Source organism: Cricetulus griseus (assembly GCF_003668045.3).
Source record: "Cricetulus griseus strain 17A/GY chromosome 1 unlocalized genomic scaffold, alternate assembly CriGri-PICRH-1.0 chr1_1, whole genome shotgun sequence".
Lineage (NCBI taxonomy): Eukaryota > Metazoa > Chordata > Mammalia > Rodentia > Cricetidae > Cricetulus > Cricetulus griseus.
In genome coordinates, this window is record NW_023276807.1 from 65,930,331 (window position 1) to 65,953,420 (window position 23,090).

Sequence of the window (23,090 nt, forward strand, 5' to 3'; positions counted from 1 at the left end):
TTCTAAAAAAAAAAAAAAACGTAAGACTTCATGCACTGCACTGCTCTCTGCTCCCCAAGCAATTAAATTCCCATGACTGTCAGGAATGGCGCCAGTTGCTCTAAGTACTTCCAGCTTCTTGGCATAGAAATAAATAATTAGATGTTTGTTGGTTCATTTAAAATCCAACACATGCTGTGTGAGAGGGAAGTTGTCCCCACGGGACTCCCATAAGTCAGCCTTGTCTGTCCAAGCCACTCTCGGCAGCATAGTCATGAATCTGCACTTGTATTCTTCTGGAGCTTCTTAAATATTGTGACTGTGTTGCTTGAGCCCTCCTTTCTCTTCCTACACTGCAGACCAGTGCCTAAGAACCTGGTACTCAGAGGTCATGTGATGTATGTTGTCTGTGATGTGTCCAAGGAAATGGTGACTGTGGAAACTGATGCCACCTGTGAGATGATCCTGAGTGTCATGTCCTTCCAGGCACTTTAAACTGCAGATGACACACAGTCTGAGTTGACACCTCATGCTTTAGAGATGACTATGACAAGAGTGTATTGCTTAGCTCTGTATCTTCCTGGCTTGAAAGCCATAAGTGACAGGGGTGGGGGTGCTGGTTTAGACCCGATGTCTGCTGCTTATTGACTTTGATACAGCTCTCTGTGGGCTGGAGGTTCAGGTGGACTCGGCTTCAGCAGATGTCAGCTCCCGAGAGAAGAATTACCAAGTGAGTATTACAGACATCCCCTTAATGTGCCAGTAGGTTGATACTCATGAATCCTAGTAGACACTTTGTTTTTTGAGAATAGTTTTAAAAGGAAATAAAATTTTAATAATTGAGATATTCTTAAAAATACGTTAATAAGCTGGGCGGTGGTGGATGTGCACACCTTTAATCCCAGCACTCAGGAGTCAGAGGCAGGTGGATCTCTGTGAGTACAAGGCCAGCCTAGTTTACAAAAGCTAGTTCCAGGACAGCAACAGCTAGGTCTACACAGAGAAACCCTGTCTCAAAAGAAAGAAAGAAAGAAAGAAAGAAAGAAAGAAAGAAAGAAAGAAAGAAAGAAAGAGAAAGAGAGAAAGAAAGAAAGGAAAAGAAAAATATGTTAATAAACTGAAAGCAAGCCATCTGCCATTGAATGGGATTTCACTTTTGTAAGTATACAAATCAAACTCGTATTGATGATGAATCATAAAGAAATTTATTTTTTTAAGAAATTTATTTTAAATCAATCATTTGGTATACACAGCTTTACTGTTTGTTAATGATAAGATGAAATTTACATACTGATGAGATGAGTGTGCTTGTTTTTGAGGGAAAAATTAAATCTCCTCTGATTATTTGTTCTCGTAGGACACAAAGCATCTTTTTGGTTTTTTTTTTCAGAGTTGGTCAATATTGTTTTAAAGATTTTTATTTTTCTTTTTAATTACATGTCTGTGTGTTGCATGTTTTGTGCTGCATGGGGTGTGTGCATGCCCAATTCAGGTGCCCATGGAGGTCAAAGATGTCAGCTCCTCTGGAGCTGGAGGTGCAGGTAGCCAAGCTGGAGAACCACAGATTGGCATGTATGCTAGGAGCTACTTGCGATGAGCACAAGAGCAGTATATACTCTTAATTTCCCAACCTCTTTACAGCCCTGAGATGGTATTTTTATTTTCTAACTGTGAATGCCAAGATCACATATAGAACAGAATGGCAGAAGTTATGTGTGGGGCCATTTCATAAGTTATTGGAATTTTTCCTAATCCTAAAACAAAATTCATTGAACAATTTTTTTTCATAAAACTCAAGTAAGTGTGCAAAGGATTGGTGGCACTTGCCTTTAATCCCAGCACTCGGGAGGCAGAGGCAGGTGGATCTATGAGTTTGAGGCCAGCCTGTCTACAGAGCGAAAACCAAGAGCTACACAGAGAAACCCTGTCTCAAAAAACAAACAACAAAAACAAAAACAAAAACTCAAGTAAACAACTAAAAACAGCAATTTTAAAATGAAATACTCAAAATACACTAATTTTGATACTTACATCCTGAGAAATGACAGTAGGAAAATATTGAAAGTCTTCATTTTCTGTAATTAAACACTGTTTCTGTAAGAGCATAAATCTGTACATACAGTAAAAACACCGCACTTCCTAACATTAGCAACAAATTTGAGTCAAGATGGCTCAAGCAGCATCCAATGGCACCATTGGACATGACAGCATGAGCAGTGCAAAGTGCATGTGCTGTGTGTTCAGAACCATGCTTGCAGTGAAGTATCATGATACATGGGTGAGTGTGGGGATATATGCTTTATTAAAGCCTGCCTGAGGATTCAGAAAGCAAAGTCAGCCACAAGCCTTAGAAGACAGGCACACACCTTTAGAATCCCAGCAGTCAGAAGCTAGGAGGAGGTGGTACACACCTTTAATCCTAGGACTCAGGATTAAGAGGTAGACTTGTCCAAGGCCACCCAGATCTACACAAAAGTGAATCAGTCTAAAAGAGAATTATAGTTCACACCTTTAATCCCAACATTAGGGAAGTATATAAGACAGAAGCAAGTTCTCAGAGAGACATTCGTTCTCCAGGCACACTGAGGAGAAGCAGCAGTCTGAGACTTGGTGAAGAGCTCCTGTGTGTGGATCAGCCCTTTCATACCAAGCTAGAGGGGAGAGCTAGTGGCCAATGCTTTGCTTTTCTGATACTCAGCTTGAGGTTTGAAACACAATTATCAGTCACTGGGTCATTTATTTATTTGTGTTACAGGTGAGTGCTGCAAGAAACACCCTGAATGCATTACATGTTTGGTTTTAGATTTTTGGCTTTTGCACATCCTACTGTTGTCTAATTTTTTGTGACCTGCCCCCACATTCAGCTGTATGGCCCCATATGGGGTTTAAGAAGCTGGGATTTGCAGTTCTACAGTCTACTAGAAAGTTGTCACAGTTACTTGGTCACAGTGAAAGAAACTCATTGTTTATGAAATGTAATGTACTTTTTCCTGGTCACACATTTTAAACGGGTAGATCAGTGTTCCCCTCCTATCCAGCCCGAAGCCTTGTTCTTTTGTGATGAAATGCTACCTTTCCAAATAAACAGAGATCCTTGCTACAGAATATGAAGTAAGAAGGCTGGGAACACCAATGAGAACACACAGAAGTCCCCTCCATTGTGATCATATTTTGTTATAAGTTAAATATTATTAGTTTGGTGTAGTCAGCATTTTGGGGGCTGCCGGCCAGCTCCCAAATAAAGACACAGAGACTTATTATTAATTATGAATGCTTGGCCTTAGCTTATGCCTGTCCCACTAGCTCTTTTTAACTTAATTCATCTTCATTTTGTCTTTTTTTTTTTAACCTTTCCTTCATTCTATATGTCCTCCTTTTCTATTTCTTCTGTTTGGTCCCTGGCTTCTCCCTGTTGTCTCCTTTTCTTTCTTCTTCAAGCCTAAATTCCCCTTCCTACTTACTCTTCCTGTCCAGAAGTTCCAACTATACCTCCTCCCTCTCTATTGGCTGTTTAGCTTTTATTAGATCAGTCAGGTGCCTTAGGCAGGCAATGTGAAAGAGCAACACATCTTTACATAATTAAACAAATGCAACACATCTTTACATAAACAAATATTCTGCAATAAAAACAAATGCAACGCTTCTTTGCATAGTTAACAAATATTCTGCAAGCTGGGTGGTGGTGGCGGCGCATGCCTTTAATACCAGCACTGAGGAGGAAGAGGCAGGAGGATATTTGTTAGTTCAAGGCCAGCCTGGTCCACAGAGCTAGTTTCAGGACAGCCAGGGTTACACAAGAAACCCTGTCTCGAAAAACTGAAAGAAAGAAAGGAAGGGAGGAAGGAAGGAAGGAAGACAGACCTGCAACAGTTTGGTTTTGATGTTCTGACAGTGTTAAATGATGTGGCCCAGACAGACCTTGAACTCATGGCAATCCTCCTGCCTCAGACTCTCAAGTGCTATAATTTCAGGCATGAGCCACCATGCCTGGTAGAGTTTAAATTTGCCCATGAGTTATACTTCTTAGAGTGGTTTGACTCACTTCAAATGTCAGGATCCTTGTGCATGTGGTCAGCGGTCAGGCAGCTCCAGATGGACATCCTGGAAGAGGGGGAACACTCCGTACTGCAGAAGGCACAGCCCCAGGAGCCAGAATGCATAGGCTTCAGTACTGTGCCAGCCCTGGCAGCCAAGGTACATGTTGTCACACAAATCTGCTCTCTTTTGGTGAATGTAGTGCAGTTTGGAACATGAAAAAGGGATTTGATGCCATATACAGTTTAACATAACAAGAATCCAAATAAAAATAAGACATCCATCTCACCCTTGATCCTTGAATCACTACAAAAATTAATTTTCTGGTCATCTTTAACTAATATAGCCCAAAGTACTAAATTCTCAGGGATGTAAATTAAATGATTCGCTTGGATAGTGTGCCCGGGGATTGAACTGTGTGCTATAATTTTAAAAGAAATTGGTGGTCTCCTATCCACACCCCCTCAGAATGTTGAGAAATCCGGCCTTCACAGAGGTCACTGTCAGGATAGAGAGGTCATTAGGCCAAGTCCCAGACTAGCATGACCAACGACACAAAGGCCGAGGAGAGACAAATAGGTGACACAGAGCAAAGTCACGAAGACAAGAAGAGAAGTTCAGAGGGGCAGCAACTGGATGTCCCGTGGTGGGTGTCCATCCATAGGACACCAAAAGCTGGCAGACATAAAAGGACCCCTTCCAAGAGCCCACACAGAGAGCAAAGCCTACTGAAACCTTGGTCACAGGCTTGTGCCCCCAGAAGTGTGGTTTATAGCTCCTAGCTTTGGTATTTTGTGGCTACAACCCCATGGCACCAAGACTGAAGTTTTGCATCCTGGCTGTCGAAATAGAGGAGTTTTGTTCTTTGTTTTCAATCGCCTGGGCATGAACCAGAAGACCTTAACCATTTTTACCTTTCCGATCTATTATGGTCTTTTTTTACAGTTCACAATAAAAGTAACATTTAATAAAGAACATATGAGCGTCTGGGTGCAGCTCGGTGGAAGAGCATGTCAAGCACGCACAGGGCCCTGGGTTCCATTCACAATACTGGAAAGAAATAAATGAAGTAAAGGCAGAAACACACAGACTAAATGCAAACAAAGAAATGAATAAACAAAAGTAAAAGGCAAAAACAAAGAGACTGAATGAAGAGCAGTTAGCACAGCACTAGATTAAACAGGCAAGAAGCCCCAGCCAGCATGGTGCAAGCTGCTTTCAACACTGAACACTTGGGTCTTGCCACTTAGTCTGGTGGGGTGACCTACATCAGCTGTGTGTATGGCTGCCATGAGGAGGGAATCCTCTGAGATGACCCTGTCATGTTTCCCCATGCCTTTCCAAAGACCTCAGCTTGCAGAAGTGGATGGAAACTGGAATACCTTTCACTCTGTCTTACCTAAAACTTACTTGGGCCACAACAGGTGTAATATGTGTGAGAAGTTAGTTTGGGTGGGATGGGCACCAGGGTTTGAAACTATTTCCATAAACGTTGGCGGAAACCTGACCACTTGGCAAACATTACCCAATGTGTTCAGAGCAGACAGGCTGGCCTCCTTCCCCGCTGCTGTCTGGGATTAAAGGGTGATGGTTTGCAGGGCCCACAATGGCACTTTCAAAACACAGTGTCACCTAGGCTGGCCGCTTATGAATACCCTGATCTCTCTGGACTTGAGGAAGTTATGGCAGTGTGCTCATGCTGGTACCACGCCAGACAGAGCTTTTGCATTTTTTTTTCTGGTTCCTGCCTCTGCTCCCAGCATCCTGGGAAGTGGGTCAGTCTGGGCAGGCCTGGCCAGCTGCTTTGTTGTGCCAGGAGAGCATGCCCTCCCCTGACTTCCTTCCTTCCCCACAGCCTCTCTCCCTGTACCCAGAAGCTGTTTGTTCTCCAGTGAGAAGAGCAGGAAATGAGAAAAGCAGCAGGGACTGGCTAGGAGGAACCAACAAGTAGTCCCCTATTACCCTGTGGGGCCCTTGCCTCTTCCTGTCCCTGGGTGGGAGAAAGTCAGAACACCTTGTCTAGATCCTGCCTGAATGAGCCACCAGCCTGCACCTGCTGGTCCCTGGAGAATGCCCACATCGTCAATATTCCTCCACTTGCCCTAGCCCTACCACAACTCCCTGCTGGGCCCAGTGTTCTGCCTGTGACCAAGAGGCTTGTTCAAGATGGATAGGCTGGAGCCAAGCCAGCATGGATAGCTCCTCCACCCACCTGGCAGCTGTAGGCACCATTAGCATTATGCTCTGTTTCTTGATGGATTATGGGATTCTAGGGCACGGTCCTTCTTGGGCTCTAGGGCCATGGCCGGGCTCCACTGTTTGGCCTCAGATGCGCCATTTAAACCAGGCACCCAGAGTGTCCAGGTTTTGCATAGGGCAATCAGGATCAAATGACATGTTTCCAGGCAGCAGTCCATAGCCTCATGACCATGGTTATGGGAGTTAAATGCACCTGGATGACCAGGTGTCACTGACTGTATAGGTGAGCTTGCTGGGCTTTGTGCCCTGTCCACATACCAAAAAAAGCAGCAAAGGCTTAGTTTAATGCTGACCCTGTCTTGACCAGATAAGGGCTAGTAAAAGGGTGTCTATTCCTGTCCTATTGATGATCAGCTCAGGCTCCTAACAACCCTGTCAGACAGTAGCCACATGGCTGAGCCAGCCTGGATCTACCAGAGCAGGGGTGTACATTCCAAACTCCCCGAGCTGTAGATCTCCACCTGCAACAACTTGTCTTTTACACGGCATTACATCAGAACCACAGTGAGCCCTTCCGGGGCATAGACATTCACAGGGAAGTAGAGTTCTGTTGGTACCTAAGAAACACACATGTGACCCAGTGACAGAAGCTCTCTGATGCTTGCCAAGAAATGGTTAATTCTTTCCCAGAGTCATAGGGAGCACTGGCCTCAAGCCCAGGGTGACCAGCAGCTGCTTCTGCTATTTCCACTCCAGTAAACATTGCCCAACCAGTTCCTCATGGAAAGCAGCAATTGTTAGAGAAGAGCAAATATGTGTGCACACATGAATGCAAATGCAGACCTGTGTTCAGGTGTGTGTGAATACGTATGTTTGCACATGTAGAGCTGTGTGCACCTGTGTATAACTATGTGTAAATGCACATAGGTGCAGACCTATGTGCATGTAAGCATGTGGGCATAGGCCTTTGTGCATGTGTGTGTAAATGTGTGCATATGCACATAGATACAGACCTGTGTATATGTGTGCAAATGTGAGCATATGCACCGTGTGTGTGTGTGTGTGTGTGTGTGTGTGTGTGTGTGTGTGTGTGTGTAAATGTGTGTGCTTATAAGGGTAAGGGAGCTAGAAAGGAGGAAGCTGTCATTGGAAGGATGAGAACTATCAGAGCCCTGGATCAGAGCTGATGCTCTCCTTTATTGGAACTTTCTCTAGCCTCACGTGAATTCTCTGCTTTGGAAGCAGGGCCTGCAGCCCAGCAGGGGCAACAGTTATAAATGTGAAAAGCTCCATGTTGAAGAAGTGGCACCATGCAGGCCTCCATCCCCAGTCCCCAGGGCATATTCCCTGGGGTTGACAAGCTGGGGTTGACAAGCCTCCCATCAGCTTCTGAGGATGCAGAGATAGGTGGAGGCATGTCCAGACTCTAGCAGATAGAGCCACTGTCAAGGGTTCCTCCTGGAATATGGCTCTAGTGCGTCACCTGCTTGGTAGGGGGAAGAGAGCCAATAAATCCTGCTGTCACCAGCACTGACCACTGTCATCCACAAGTTAGATATCATGGCTTGAGATAATGCTGGGTACAAAAGCACTTTGAATGACAGTCCTCAACTGAAGTGTGGAAGAGAACCCACACCCATACTTCTAATTTACAACTATGCATTTGAATCTCTAGCAGCAATAGCTACACAGAAATTGGCTCATCTCCCTGAAATAATGGCAAAGACACTCAACCCTGCCTCAAGAGGCTACCCTTAATGGTGAGATCTGTCAAGCTGGGTCTGAGGACTGTACACATAGCCAGTGTTCAATACCACAGCTGAGGTCCCTTCTGGCCAGAAGCCAGCAAACAGGTCATTCTGTCCCCTGGTGGCCTCTGGCTTTCGCTGGGGTGGGTGGGGCTGCCAGGCTGGTGCCAGCACAGACCCAGGACAGCTTTCTTCCAAGGAGCTGATATCTGAGTGCATTTACAGCACTCTGGGGAAGATGATGCCTCTGGGGGTGCCCTCAGGGCTTCCTTGTGCTGATCTGTGAACACTGAGTCCTACAAATCCAGCCCGCTTCACCAGGGCCTTGCTGAACACTGGCTGCTGACAGGCCTGCTTGTGTGCTGAGGTCCAGGTGGGCAACATTGGACCATCTGTTTTTTGTTTTTGTTTTGTTTTTTGTTTTGTTTTTGTTGTTGTTGTTGTTGGTTTTTTGAGACAGGGTTTCTCTGTGTGGCCCTGGCTGTCCTGGAACTAACTCTGTAGACAAGGTTGGCCTCAAACTCAGAGATCCACCTGCCTCTACCTCCCAAGACCTGGGATTAAAGGTGTGCACCACCACCACCAGGCATGACTACCTGTTCTTACATCACACTCTGATTCCTTAGTTTTGCTTCATGTACATCTCCCATACATATCTCAGATCCAAGGACTGGGAATAGGAAGCATTAAGCTGTGTGTTTTCATCTTCTTAGATTTTGTCAAAACCTTACCATTTTTCAAAAACCATTGTGTCTGGAAGAGGGGTCCTGGAAGCAGGGACACAGGACAGGTAATTTCCTGACAGTGCTAGGGGCTTTTGTAAAAGTAAACATCATGTTTCATATTCCCTCTCCTTCCCGGGAAGACAGTGAGAAGCTGCCTTTGAAGGCTGTGGTAAGTGTTCCTCTCAACAGGAACAGTTGGATGTGGCTCGTTGAGGAGAATCCAAGTTCATGACCCCAGGAGCTGCCCCAACATAGCACCTCTCAAGACTGAGGGCTTACACCGAGGGTGCAGGTCCTGAAAAAAGGTAGCAGCATGATGGGGTCTGTATTTCATTCCCAGGCCTAAGAGAACGCAATGTGACTGTCACATAACCAGTTTACAGGCTAGCTGCTCATTAAGTGCACTGGCCTTAATATGTTGCTTTGTTCAGCGGTCGCCGACACACTTGAGTGACTCTCTAATCCACGGCGGGGCTTGCCATCCTCTGAGCTCTGCTCTGCCAGATGCTCTCCACCCAGCCTGCTTCTCCTGGGTAATGAGCTGCGGTGAAGCTTGCTTTGTGCACATCTTGTATGGAAATGCTTGTGGCACCTGCCTTCCAGGACCATGAACTTGCTCTGTGCAACTTTTGTGTCTTTCCTTTAAGAGTTTACCCTGGTCTTGCAAAGTATCAGTAAGACAGACTAGTTCTATGAACTCGTCATGTCATACATCATGAGAACTGGCAACGTGCAAGGGTCCCAGTCCACCTGGGAGCTGTTTTTCACAAAGCTGGCTAATACAATGCCCGGACAGAGAGAAGAGGACTGCTTTCTCCTCTTCTGGATGTAATCACCCTTTTAGATTTTACAGGGGGTGGGGAAGAAAGGCAACTTGTCATGCCGGATTCTAAAATAAAAAGTCTTTTATTTTTATCAAATAAGATAGCAGCTAACAGTTTAAGAAAGCTTGGGTATATGTGTGATTTAGAAAATATTTGGCTAAGTTAAAAGTAAGCATTTTTAGTCATTTGTAAAGTGCTGAGGAGTGTGTTTCTGGTGAGCATCTGAATTAGGCTTAAGAAAACAAATTTTTAGCCATCCAGTAAGTGAAACACTGATGTACAAATACAGGTGGAGCAAACAGAATCTATATATAGGTTACTCATGTCCCTTGACATTCCAGGCTGCCTCTCAAGTGCCCCATATGACCCTGTATGTTCTTTGGGAGAGGGGACACTGGCATGGCAGGCAGTGGGGGCAGCAGCTGAGGGTCAGCACCATGGGTCACTCATTCTAGAATGAGTGTCCAGATGTGGGTGGCTCACTGACAGCAAGTGCACTGAAGACCTGAGCTCTTCAGCACCGTCCCTGTGTGACAGAGCCCGCACGTGTCCCACGCCGATACTAATTTCCTTTAGCGTGAGAATGCAAGCAGGGTTTGGCATGGAAGCTGGAGTTGACATTATTAAACATTTTGGCTTAAAGCAAAGATTATGTGCAAAACACTACATGTAGTATATTGACTGAAATGCTAACGGTTAATTTTTAATAGAAAACACAATATAAAAACACTATTTGTTAAAGGGTGCAGTACACACATCAGTTGACTTTGGAAAGCCTCAGTCGCCCCCAGACAACGCAAGCTGACTGGACTGGAATGTGTCACCTGGCTCTTTAAATTGTTACATTTTTTATTCTGAGATTTAAAAAATATATAAGATATAAATAACAGTAGTGAGCCTAAGTCAAGTAGGATGATTTTAAGAATTGTTAATGACCTCCTATGCTACTGGACGCTACAGTTCCCCGTCAGCTCTCTGAGATGTGCCCAGAACTGATGCCCTTGGTGCATGCTGCATCTCGGGTGAATGACTGACAAGGCAGACTGTGGCACTCTCCCAGAACTCTGTTCAGTGGCTCAAAGGCCATAATGCTCCTCTGCCTCCCTCACACCTCTGACTCGGATGTTCCATGGGAGAAGGCAGAGAATCTGTGTGACGTCTGCAGATTCCTTTCCCAACTCTGCTTCCAGTTGGTCCCAGTGGTATGGATGCAGCCTCCACCACTTGGCCTGCACCCAGCCGAGAACTGTCCCTGCTTGCCACCCTCATGCCAGGCGGCAGCCTCTGATCTACATGCTCAGCAGTGGGATCTGCCACACCATCACTGAAGACACCAGGTCCTCCTGAGAAGGTTGCCTAGCCTTCCTGTGAACTCGCCGGTGGCCTTGGCCCCCACACACCACCAGTGCTGAGCTGGCTTTGGCTCTCCTAGAGCGTTGTGCCCTGCTCCTCGGGGAGGCACTGGGGTCCTTCAGGAGGTCACACAGGCTGTTGTCCACAGATCTGTGCTCTAGAGAGCTGGAGCCATGGGACAAGCTCAGAGAACCTGAGGATGAAGACAGGTCACTCTTCTGAGCTGTCAGTCCCGGGGAGTCTCCCAACCAAACGGCTGTGTTGGCGGCTGTGTTGGTGTCAGTCTGGCCCAGGCAAGAAGTGCCCTCCTCACCACAGAGCAAATCCTTGGGGTCTTCATCCTGCGGCTCAGGGCCGGAGGGTGGGCTGTCTCTGGCTCTGTCCTTGTTCTTCTGAAAAGCTGTGGCCATGACAATGAACTTAACAGGCCCATTGTGTGCATGGTAGGAGACCATGCCCCGCCCTAAGAGGACAATTCAATAAAGATCTTTAGTGACACACATACTGCCTAGGATGTTAAAGTGCAGGATCTAACCCTGTGCCCCTACCCAGGCAGCAGCTTGGCAACTAACACACGGGATAGTTGAAGCAGGAATCCCCAGATCATATCCCTATGGACTCTCAGTCACCTGAAGCCTTAATATGGATGGCTCTTGGTAAGAAAGTTTAGTGCTTTCGAAGAGGATGGAGGTGCAGGTCCCAGGACCCACACTGTGTGGCTCACAACTGCCTGTAACTACAGGGACTCGGATGCTTTCACCTGGACTCTGTGCACGCTGCACTCCCATGGCAACAATGAATACAAGAAGGTGTACATGCACGCACACATATGAACACACACACACACACAAACACAAAAGTAATATATAAATATTTTAAAAAGAGATTATCCCGTGTTCAGGCTCACATTTTCACACACACACACACACACACACACACACACACACACACACCTGAAGTAATATAATCAAAAGTCTTTAGCTTTGGGCCTGGAACACTTCCTCACTCACTCTATGTAAATGGACCTGATTTCCCTAAGCCTTAAGAAATCAAAAAACTCCAGTCCTCAGTGTCAGGAATACAGTGCCTATACTATACTACCAGAAGCTTCTGGCAATTTACACTGCAGAAAGTTTCTGGGGCTTGAGAAAAACAATTCCACAATTGTTTATTAAAATCAGGACTTTCTGTCTCCAGGTCACCGAGTGACTCATTCATCTTATCAGTCAGAAACAGCTCCTGGCCACTGACAGGAGTGCTGACTCCCCATGTCACTGATCTTAGCTGATTTTTTGGATACTTTGAAGATGCTAATGACAGATGCCCAGATACTGGAACATGACAGGAAGTAACAGAAACAGAGGAGAAAATAAAGTCACCAGGAAGACACACACATGAGGAGACGACTGCAGACAATGCAAAATTAGGAAAATGGTGTGAGGAACAACTTGGTGAATAAAACAGAAGGAGGGTGTGGGAGGGAAGAGGTGAGCTCAGAAGGGTGGCAGGCTGGGGACTCAGACCCAGAAACCAGGCCTCAGCCCCTCCACCAGGTGGCCACCATGCTCTCCCACTACCACGTACACAGAAAACATCTGGTAAGTAAAACTTGAGGTATCTGCTGCTGCGTATAGCTCCTAATAAACGAATCCTGAGAGCTGAGTGAATGTGAGCTGGGGCAGTAGTTGGGTGGAAAGTGTGAATGCCCATCACGAATAAGGCCCTGGATTTACCCCTTAGCACTGAAAAGGAAGGAGAAGGGGAGGAAATGAGGGGAGGGGGTAAGAAAAGAAGGAGATCGAGGGATGGATGGAGGGGACAGGAGGAGTAGGGGAAGGAGTGAATGAACTGGGATTCCTTAACCCTACCAGCTAGGAAACACCACAACGTACTAGTCTGTCCACACCACATGAAGGGACCATGGAACCCAGCCCTTGTTAACATGCTGCTGCTGACTTCCGTCAAGTCCTCTGCTCCACAGCTGTCCTCCCCAACAGATGGTATGACCAGCACACACACAGGATCTTTGTTTCACATACAGTGTCAGCACTCTGGGGGTCCGCAGCAGCTCTCCTCAACATCCCCCTACCTGCCATTTGAACATTCAGGAGCCCTCTTTTCCATTCCACTGAAATCTCCCCATCATGCTTTGTTCTTAGCTGGGGCTTGCCCGAGTAGGGTCCTGAGGTGGAACCCCCAAGACCATGATGTTGGACTGTTTCCTGGTATGAACTGCAGCCAGAAGCAAAACTAAGAGAGGCGTATACCCAGTTTCTCTACGCCAAGAAAGAAGGGGTCCATTTCCACTGAGCAAAACACTGTGTTCGGATGGGAATTAATGAGTAATAGAGGCACCATGAAATGAGTTTTCAGGATGGATTCTCCTGGAACTACTAACACCAGAGTGAGAAAAACAGAAGAGAACATGAAAACAGAACAAATCAGCATCTCTTCTAAGTATCTACGGTGCCCTAAGGACCACAGGACAGCAACCTGTGGGGCCACTTTGAAGAGAGGCAGGCATGTAGCTGTGCCCACTTACCTGTCACTTTGGGAATACCCTGAAGACGAGGAACTGGCAGAGCCACCACAACACCCAGGCTGGTACCAACCATGAGCAATCCATGACAGACGAGCAGGCTGGTCACAGACAGACGTTGGTGCCCTAGATAAGAAAGAGAAGTGACCCCAATGCCCTGTAGCTGGCTCACACAGCAGTGCTCGGTGGGTAGCAGGGGGTGGGCATGCAGGCTGGAAATGTTCCAGACATCAAGACCATCCCCCAGACACCACTAAGCCTTGTGGCAAGACAAGCTGTAAGGATGCTCATACCTGTGCCTTCCTCGTGAGAAGAGAAAGACAATGTCCTGGGGTTGTCCCATCAAGGCATCTCCTTAGACCAGCCTTGTCAGAGGTGAAGCAACCCCAGGGCTATTTAAATCATCATAGTTACATAGTGCCTGTTTCTCTCTGTGTGTGTCTCTCTCACTCCCCCCCCCCACACACACACTTACACACACACACACACATACCTACACACACACTGGCAGCACACTGTAGATACACACTGCCTTCGAGGCTTCCAGAGTTTCTGTGCATGTGTATCCCACAGGTATGGTGCAAGTGATGGTAAGGAATGGAGATGGTTAAAGCACTATGGGGTCAGAGAAGCCTCCAAGGTGCCTGGTCTGTTCTGCTGACCCTTCTCTGTAGCCAGTAGGAACTGACCAGGCCAGGAGGAGGGTTTGGGAGGAGTGAGCAACATTGCTGCAGGAATCTTCTTACAGGCTGCAGAGAAGCAGGGGGCCTGCAAAGGGATTCTGCTTCCATGGAAAGTGACACTGGGTTGAAAGGAGTCTTAAGACTGGTCCTGGCATTTGGTCCAAAGGCCGACCAGCATAGAGTGACAGAGGTGACTCATGCAGCACCCGCTGACTCTTGCCTTCTGTAGAACAAATGTTATTTTTGCTACGTCTGTGTGTGATACAAAGCTTGTGCTGAAAACAAGCAAATAGTAGGGCCAAAGTGGATTGCGTGTCTTCAGAGGTCATCTTTATGAAATGCTTAGACTTCAGATATTTTAAAACTAAAAGGCATTTTCAACTTAATGGTGGTCTGTGCAATTTCTTAAAAAGCTAAAACAGTATTTAATCCCCGAGATTCCAAATTGGTCTATTTGGAATGATGTGAACCTTAGGAATGCATCACAATTAAGCCTGCAGTGGCCATGTCCTCCAACAGGTGCTTTCAAAGGCTGTTGAGAAACACTGAGGAATTCCAAAGCCAATACCCGCCATCATTCACAGTCATTATTGCTGACCGCTGTGTTACCGTGCCAGGGCAGGCTGCTGGGTCATCACGCCATATAGGAGCCACTTCCTCCACCTGTCTTCCCATGGGTTCCCTCACAGTAACACAGGAAATCAGATGGGAGAATGGAAAGTTCCAGTGAGTCTGAGGGACTTCCTTTTTAAAACACAGAGGTCTGGGAAGCAATTAAACCCACAGCTCCAAGAATAACTACCCACTTCCACCCCAAAGCCTCAGCTCTGCTCAGAGTATCAGCCTGAGGAGCAGCCATGCACCCAGGTGCCAGTCAGCTGCTGCGTGCAGGTGACACTCCACAAATGACACTGATTGATCGCTCAGATCGGACATCGGAAACTGTTTTGCATTGGGAAACTGGCTTCCCTTTATTTTTTCTACGAAGCAGAAATTTTGAATTCATAAATTTTAGAGTGTTGATCTGAGCTGGGCTTTTAAAGAGGCCCTAGAAATATTAATACTGTAAATAATGTCACTTCAAAGACAATTATCGGGCAATTAGGGCATCTCGTGTAATGCCCTTTCATTCAGCAGCTCCAAAAAAAACCCAAAAATAGTTTACCGTCAAAGCATGAAGGATGAGAGAGTCACTAGATATTTTCATTCACCCAGAAATACATCTTGCATTCTTCATTCTCTGTTTGAATCTCCTCCATATAAACAGTGTATATATATATATGTACTTTTTTTTTTCAGAGAAATTTCACTTTCACACCTACATTATCTTAAGTATAGTAAGAATCTGGGAAGTGTTCCATTGCCTTTTCAAAGAAAACCTTCCCTTAAAAGTGTTTCCCCAAGGAGAATACACAGAACAGCATCAGGTTCAGATGATGGCATCCTGGAGGGGCAGGGACACTGAGCTACAAGGGCTTAGGTGTGCAGCAGCAGGGCCTCACACAGGTGTCCCCTGAGCCCAGAACGCTGACCTGCAGTCAAAGCAATCAGATGGAAACTACAAAAGAAACAGCCTTAATAGTAGTAGTAGTAGTAGTAGTAGTAGTAGTAGTAGTAGTAGTAGTAGTAGTTATTAGTAACAAAGAAAGCAGGTAAGTCCCAGATGCTACTATTTCCTGTTTTTCATTTGGGAACTATGTAAAAACTTGTCCCAGGAACTGGCTATTTGCTTTTTTTGTTTTTTTTTTTTCTTCTTCCCTAATGCTCGCCTCCCCTGAGGTCCCAGTCTGCAGGAGACAAGTACCTGGTGTGTCTGTGCCGGAATGGAGTTCCCCGGTTCACACTTACAACCAGGAGTGCAGTTTAACTCGCCAACCCCCTTATGACTACGGCCATGGCATGGTAAGACTCACACTGAACTTTTAAATAAAAAACTTGGCTCTATTATTTGGCCACATCACTTCTGGAAGTTGTATCTTCTCAGAAGGGACACAGACGGTCAATGTGCCCCCAGCACCTCTGTCACCCCGCTCTGCCAGCTTTGACTATTGAGGACAACACAGGAAACATCTGTGTGGTGACACGGAGGTTGCTTAGGGACTTTTCCATGCTGCAGCCACACCGTCTGTGCCTCCATTCTTAAGAGTCCAATGCCTGCTCTAACAGATGAGCCCCAGGCATGATCTAAGGTCTACTGTTGGGAGGCCATACGCTTGGTTTACACTGGGAGCCTATGTTAAATGGCCTCAGGACTGAATTCCACACAGAAGGGAAGTTGAACTGCTAGGAACTGATTCAGGTGTTCCACGGGGTAGTCTTAGGTCTGATCAAGTTCTGATGGCTCCAGTATCATTTCTTTTCCAAATTGTGTTCTTTTTTGACTCTGTGTGTCTCTATCTGGAGGACCTACCTGGACTTCATAACTCTTAACAATGACATGAAAGGAAAGGGGGCTTGCCCATGCTGCTTCCACACACACCTATGTGTGCACTTATTTTGGTACAAACAGCAGCTCAAACATGCAGGCTGAAACACAAGACAGTGGCTCGTACTGCTGTGAAACACTGGCTTTACTCTCTCTAAACCCCAGCATGTGCTGGAGATCAGAACGGCCCACAGGGCACCATTCTGGGATGTCAGGAACTACTGCTAGACAGAAGATAGAACCCGGTTCTTACTGTGGCACAGCTCTGCTCCGAGTTACCCTTCCCCTGTGGCCGGGCTGTGGGACAGTGCCACGTCACCACTGGAAGAATGCTGGGGGGGGGGGATGCACACATGACAAGGCAGAGTGCAAGCTACTTAACATACAGCACAGGGTACGCTGAAGAGTGCAGTCCAAGAGCAGGTTCTCCAGTCCATGCTGGACTGACACCCCTATCTGTTCCACCCATACATGAAAATGAAGCAGAAAGATAAACTGCATGGAACTAGGTCAAGATCTGTGACAGAGGGTCCCACAGGCTGTGTCCAAGGTGGCTTGCACCAGTCCACCTTCCTCAGCTCTGACAAAATATCTGACATTAGCAACTTACAAGTCTGATTGGCTTTGGGTCATGGCTTCAGTTCATAGCTCCATTGCTTTTATGCCTGTGGTAAGCCAGAGATATGACAGGAGGGTGTGGCGAGGAAAGTTGCTCACCTCGTGGTAGCTGGGAAGGGTGTGTGTATGAGGTGGGGGAATTCCAGGCATTCCCCCATGAACACACCTCCTTTAACCACTTTTCTTAGTTTCCACCACCTCTCAACACCATGAAAGTATGACTCCATCACTGGATTAGGCCAGAGCCCTCATGAACTATCCCTTAAAAAGCCTTTAACTCATGAGCTGCCAGGAGGCATTGTTAGATTCAAACTGTAACGCTGTGGAGAGACTGGGACAGACCCTCTAGCCTGAGGAAGAGAGGTGGTGAGGTGGACAGGCCTCTGGAAAATACCCCATACCCCACACCCATGAATCTGGCAGTGCTGAGGGATCAGGCTTTGTAGGGAAGGTTGGGACGAGCCAGTGTCTGGCCAACTGGAACCAGTGCAGAAGGCTGAGGAGCTGCAGCCCCGGCTACAGGGTGAACAGAAAGAAAACTCACTGGACTGTGCTGTGTGGACACTGCACACCCACGCTGAGTGGCCTCCAAATGTTTCCTAACCAGAACTGGCTGCCTGATCAGGAAGGAGGGAACCCCCACAAGTCAGTATGGCAGAGGAGAGGCAGTGGACAAACGTGTACTTGTATGTTCTCATGGGAGCTGCTTGCCTGAGTCTGTAGCAGGTCTTGCCAGTGGATCTGTTCAGAAGCCAGGCACATCCCACTTTCTCTACAGCAGGAGGAGACTGAGAGGATAGATGAGAACACAGTTCATTTTTAAAATTAGGTGGGCAGGGGAAATACCAGCTAATCGAGGGTCAGGGAAGGAGCATCCTAGAGCCATCTCTCTGTTCACTTGGAGTTCTTGAGGTTTGGTTTCACTGTATCATGTACAAGGCTCGTTCTCATAAAATTTCAACACACAAGCCCCACTCACTGACCAGCCCCTCCTTTCCCCAATCTCTGACAGAAACTTCAGGGAATGAACACAAGGCAGAACAGGGCCCCTGTGGCAGGGACTGAGGCCAGGCAACATTCCTGGGGTTGGTTCTCAGGACTCTAGGAACCATGGCAACCACAGCTGCTTCCTTGGAGGCCACAGGGTACTGGGTCAGGATCTGGGCCCCAGAAGCCTTTATGGCAGAGCAATCTAACTCCTGTCCCTTTCCATGTCAATGAGTGAAGGGCATTCTCTGGGCAGATCCAGGCATAGGTTGGCAGCTGGTGAATCTGACTTGGTTTCTGTCTAAGGGACAAAAGATTCCAACAGCAAACATCTGTCCAGGTGGCTAATACCTGAAAGAAAAGACAGGTCCCCAGCAGCATACTTTGGGGGCCACCCTGATGCTAAATCATTTTTGTTTTCTAAAAATAAGCATTACAAAACCCTCTATTTTCCTAACTAAATTAAATTGCCTATCAATATCTAAAAAAAAAAAAAAATGGTTGGCAGTCAATTCCATAGAAAAAGACACCTGTCACCATCCCCAGATGCCTGTGTCCTGCAGGCCTCGATGAATCTTTTCTGCTGCTGTCTTTCTTGCCCCTACCTCCTTGTTATTCCTCATGTCACAGGACAGGTGCGCTCTCTCTGCATTGTGACCCCTAAATTATTGTGCTTTTCTAAGGCATCAAAAATGCTAATTGTAATGTACTGTATGTGTCACTATTCCCATAAATTGTTATGATGTAGGTGATGAGATTAGCAGTTGGTACCTGAGGGAGGGGACAGGTTTAGATGAGGACACAGGGTTGGGCCTCATGATGGAGTTAGCACCCTTACAGCAGGGACCAGAGCTGGTGTTCTCTCTGCCCTGTGTGAACACGGTGTGAAGGTGCTGTACATGAACAAGAAAGTACAGCCTACAAGGAACTCTGAACCTTGATCTTGAACTTCTAGCTTCCAGGTTAGGGGAATGGGTGATGCTGTCAGAGGCCTCAGCCTGTAGCCAGGACAGAGGCCAGAAACCTTCCCCAGAGCCTTCCTCTCCCCCACAGACACCTTCCCCACCACAATTCACCATACAAACAGACAAATCCACCCAGACTGCCCCATCCATACCACTGTGGCCTCAGCCATCTCTAAACGACTACAGTCTCTCTCTTACACACACACACACACACACACACACATACACACACACACACACACACACACACACAGGGCATCTGGTCTGAGTGTGACATACAAATAATACCAGTCACATAACTCACTGCCTGCCTGAACAAAGCACCACCCAGATCCCCAGAGTTCTTCTCCAGCTACTGATGCACATGATGTGAACGCTGTCCAGCAGCAATGTCAGTCTGTACTGACTGGCTCACCTGTGATTCACATGAGAACACTTCCTAACAGCACAACCATTAACAGGTGACCAGCTCACCTCGCTACCCATTGCTTACTTCTAATTTCAGCCCGTGCCTGTGTTCTCTATTCCCCTTTCTGTCACACTCTCCCTACAGCCTGCTTGGCAGGACCCTGTGGACAAAAAAGCAGGCAAGACACCCCCCTCAAGCCTCTCTCTGCAGGATCACCCTCCCCAGATGCACCCTGGCATCAGCCCCCTCCCTGTTCAGTCTTCAGAGATTTCCTGGTAGAGCCAGGACTATGAAGTTACCTTGTCTTGCTTCTGGCATCCCCAGCTGGTCCACTGTGGCCATTCATGCAGCTTCCATCATATTCATAGAGAGGCTGCATAATTGTGCATACAAGCTACACGTTTATATACACTGCCCCCACGCTTAACTCATGCCAGGTACCACACACTGTGGCTGTGGAATGGGTGATGGCTGTGCATCTACACACGTGGGGCATATGCAAATACCCAGGGTCCTTGGACCACACTGGCTATACGTGCATTAGTAGCTGCTGTCCCTGTTGTCCCTTGAACCTCTGCTGCCTTCTTCCCTTCCTTCTGAGGCATCTGGCTGAGAGCTGCACAAGGGAGAGTGACACTAGAACCCTCCCTTTCGTGGAGAGTACCTGGCAACATGCTATGCACGGGGGCATCAATGTTGACATCTTGCAGGTGCTTCAAGGTCTCTGTGTGGAAGAGGCGAAGGGTGGACCCTGAGGTGAAGGCAATCCAAATGCCAACGCCGGCCACAGCCATGTGGGAGATGACCATCCCTTCGTCCTGGTGGGCCTCCAGCTGATTCTGGGGACGTACAGGAAATGGGGTTACACAGGGTATTAAGGGTTCAGCCAGACTCTACAATAGTGCAGTGAGCAAAGACGCCACACAATGAGGCTAGACCGAGTCACTCCTGACTACCGTGGGGTCCTGCTGGAGCTCAAACCCATGACTGTAACAGCACTGATCTACTCACAGCCACAGAACAGCATCCAGGGGTACAACGCCCTTGTGGTGCTTCCCTGAGCAGGTAAAAGTGCTTCAGAGAACACGGTGCTACATTCCATTTATCATGGCACCTCTATAAGCTGAGAAAACAACTTCAACCCAACATCACAGGTGCTGAGAAGGGCCGGCTGCTGATCTAGGTCCCCCACAGCCCACTGAGGGTGGTGGGAAGCACAGCTGTGGGTACTGAGGAAGAAGCTGGTCCTGCTCCCACGGTCCAGGCAGACATAACACAGTCGTAGGGCCACCTCTCCCGAGGCCTGCCTGAAGCAGGCAGTCCTGTGGGATCCCATTCACCGACCAGTACCCAAACAAAATCACACTGCACAAGGTCCAGCTGGCAGTAAACAACTATGGGCTCATCTTGAGACCAGAGGAGGTGTGGTGGCCAAAGCCAAGTCAGGGTACAGTGTGGCAACACCCGAGGAGGAAATTCACACTAAATATCAATCTTACATGGTTCTCTTAATTTGAACAACTTAAAATACCCCCAGCTGGGGAGAGGGAGAGCACATGACTCCTGTCACAGACTGCCAAGGTCATGGTACCTACGCCCTTGCAGATGCTCCCAGAAGGGCTGGGTTGAGCTACACCCTGCATTAACTGTATCTCATTTCATTGGAAGATTCCAGGGCAGGAGTGGCTCTGCTTGTACATGGCTGGCAGGGCCCAGGTTAGGAGCTGTACAGGGATGCCTCTTGACCTTGTCTCCTTGGCCTGGTTTTCAGGCTGCTTGCTGCTGGCAAACACAAACTAGATTGATTTTTGGATATTGATCTCATACCCTCTGACCTTGCTGAATGTTTTGTTTTGCTTTTAAATCTGCTAGTGTTGTTCTGGATTCCTTTGGAATTCTGTACCAGAATCTTAGCAAATTCACCTCTTCCTTTCAACACAACACCCACCCAAACCACCCTCAGCATCTCCATAACAGCCAACTCTGGGTGGGCAGAAAAGGAAGAGGGCCTCTGTATACACCTCACAATCTCATTTACATAGTTGCTATTCTGACATCCACCTTCCTCTCCGTGTCCTGAGACACTAGTATTGGTTTAGTCCCTAGACTTCTCTGTGGGCTCATGCTGAGCACAGACAGAGTGTGTGTGTGTGTGTGTGTGTGTGTGTGTGTGTGTGTGTGTGTGTGTGTGTGTGTGTGATGTTCACTGGATGACCCTGGGGACGGTTCTTCCTTAATGCCTTCACACAGAATAGAACATGTGGCTGCTGCTGCTACTCCCATAGGGGCTGTTGGCTTTACCTCAGGGCTCAGACTGCCTATTGAGATACTTCTGGAATGCTGAGGATGGCAGATGCCCAGGCCTATGCCCTGAAGGCTCAGTACTGGTATGGTCTTTAAGGTTCTGAGATGGCCACACACACATAGATACACACACACACACACACACACACACACACACACACACACACACACACACAGGACAGTCAAGCATACCTGGAGGAAGAAGCCTGAATCAACAGCTACCTCTACTTCATGCATACCTGCCCATAGCACATGCCTGTAGATCACTGTGGTTTAACTCAGATCACATTGAAGTGGGAACCTTCCCCATGGAGCTTCTGATACAGAAATGAGGACTCAATGTCACCAGCCCAGGATCCTGTAACTGCTCTGCACTTGAGACAACTGGGGTGCCCTGGGAATGGTCCACTGCCAGCAGGGACTAGAGAAAGGGGTGGCTTTGAGTAAGGACACGCAAGGGACACGGCACCAGGGGAGGGTCAGACTAATCTGTGTACTGTGGTCATGGGCCAGCTGAGGTTACACCCGCCCAGCCTCCCTGGTCTCTGGAAACTTGCACCAACTTCCTCATAGCAGTCATACTTCCAGGCCTCAGAGGGAGGACCAGGAAGGACATTCTGCCTTGCATTACCTTCTTTCTGTAAGTGCTCAAGAAGCCTCCCCTCCCTGCTCATTGCCCATTGTTCATGTAGCGTGCAGAACTGTCTGCAGGGAAAGACTACCCTTTGCAGATTTGAGGCACAAGTCTTGGTCACTACTGCCCCTCGTGTGAGTTCAAGGCAGGGCAGTAATTGCCCCTGGAAACCTGTGGTAGCTGAGTAACAGGACTTCAAGGAGGCTTGAAAAAGCAGAAGGAGAAACCATGGCATGTGAGGACACAGCACTGGAGGACTAAATAACAAGGAAGGCTCCTCCTTCCCTGGGAGCACGTGTGGCCTCAGCTCCAGGGTCTCCAATTACCAGGTCTTTCTCAGTTTCACTTTGCAGCCTGCAGTCCACAGCACTTGAAGGACTGGCAGCACCGTCTCAGAAGAGAGAACATATTTCCTAACATCTGTTCTGTATTTGAGGTCCCTCGGTGCTCCATGTCACATGGCAAGTGTGATATTCAATGGGGAAATGTGCAAGTCTGCTTTAGGGCATGGGGTCAAAGGTGCTGCTCCAGCAGACTTGGCTCCTGATAGTGAGGGCTTTTCTTGGCACTGGTGACCCTGCTATGTCTCTCTCAGCCTGAGAGCCACAGTTCCTCCAGGAGTTACATCTCACTCCAACAATCTCTGTGATTTCCTTTCCCATG

The 23,090-nt window shown here is 47.5% G+C and overlaps 1 protein-coding gene across 17 annotated transcripts in view; it reads right to left on the reverse strand.

Moving 5' to 3' along the window:
• Positions 1–9,573: 9,573 nt before the first annotated feature.
• The window catches only part of Arhgef10 (Rho guanine nucleotide exchange factor 10), a 99,442-nt gene continuing 85,925 nt past the window's right edge, over positions 9,574–23,090 (reverse strand). For 14 of the 17 annotated variants that reach the window (XM_027387758.2, XM_027387761.2, XM_027387757.2 and 11 more), the window contains 3 exons: positions 20,154–20,328; positions 13,406–13,528; positions 9,574–11,326 (listed from right to left, as the gene is read on the reverse strand). In XM_027387758.2, coding sequence (XP_027243559.1) covers positions 10,800–11,326; positions 13,406–13,528; positions 20,154–20,328 — 825 coding nt within the window. In that variant the 3' untranslated portion in view covers positions 9,574–10,799. Of the gene's footprint in view, positions 11,327–13,405; positions 13,529–20,153; positions 20,329–23,090 lie in introns of those variants that run through there. The other 3 variants (XM_027387765.2, XM_027387768.2, XR_003479613.2) reach the window with 2 other exon arrangements.